This window comes from Eimeria mitis, genomic scaffold (genome assembly GCF_000499745.2).
Source record: "Eimeria mitis Houghton genomic scaffold, Emh_scaff451, whole genome shotgun sequence".
Classification (NCBI taxonomy): domain Eukaryota; phylum Apicomplexa; class Conoidasida; order Eucoccidiorida; family Eimeriidae; genus Eimeria; species Eimeria mitis.
In genome coordinates, this window is record NW_013572829.1 from 4222 (window position 1) to 5184 (window position 963).

Genomic DNA, 963 nt, shown 5'->3' on the forward strand with positions numbered 1-963 from the left:
CTCACGTCGGTGTTTCCCATTTCTCCTGTTGCATGCAGACCAAGACAAAATCAAGAAGTACTAGAACTTCTGATGTAACTAAGTTCCAGAGCGGCACATACGCATACCTTCCGATTGACGATCCCAATTCCGTCGACTGCAAGGCCGTTGTGGATAAGTGGAAGGAAGCCTACAGCAACTTTGATGGATTGCCTCCGGCTAACAAGGAAGGAGATAATCTTTACGACAATCAGGAGAACGTGTCTTTCGTGGCCCTGTACAACCCTACAGAGAAAGCTACTGCAGATTGCCGTGTCGTCACCTGCACTAAAACGACGCCTGCAACATCCAGTTTCAAAGCGGCAAGATCCGACGGGTCAACAACGGAAACGGGCTCCGCTTTGATTTGCATGACCGTGCCCGATGTACTCGAGGAAGGAGGAAAGGCCCCTTTCTCGTGAGTACTTTCACTCTCCCCGTCTTCCCGCTTTCCTTGTATTCTCTTTCCAGATAGGATTGTTTTTGTTTCTCGGTGTGTGTTCTGCAGAGAGGAGCAGTGGGAACAGATCGTGACCGCTCTCGAAGGCTCTGCCTCGGCTGTTGCACCCGGTGTGGTCGGTTTTGCATTGGCGATCGTTGGCCTCACCATGCTGTGAAACGACAGCTTTTTAAGAGAGGGATGATCCAAGAGGCTTTTTTTTTCTATGGTTGAGGGAATCAAGGAGTTTCGCTACCTGCTGAGGTGTAGAATCCCGCGGATCACATAGTGCACACTCGATGCAAATGAGAAACTCGGCTGAGGAGAGCGTCAGGGAAGAGGTGACTTCTGGCGGACCACTTAACTAGCGCAAAATAGTGGTAAAGGCCCGATTATACAGTGCTCGATGGGCTTTTTCGTGTACAGAGACAAATTGTGTTTTTGCCTCTTCCTCTGCCCTGCCGGTGGAGCCGCTGGGGTCCACCATCAGGGCAGACGTGGCTGGG

At 51.2% G+C, this 963-nt stretch overlaps 1 protein-coding gene across 1 annotated transcript in view; it reads left to right on the forward strand.

The window, feature by feature from the left end:
- The window catches only part of EMH_0012780 (SAG family member), a gene marked incomplete at both ends in the record, with an annotated part of 2712 nt that extends 2077 nt beyond the window's left edge, over nt 1–635 (forward strand). Inside the window, 2 exons of the mRNA XM_013499644.1 lie at nt 39–436; nt 527–635. Of these exons, the coding sequence (XP_013355098.1) occupies nt 39–436; nt 527–635 (507 nt within the window). The remainder of the gene's footprint in view (nt 1–38; nt 437–526) is intronic.
- Nucleotides 636–963: the final 328 nt, after the last annotated feature.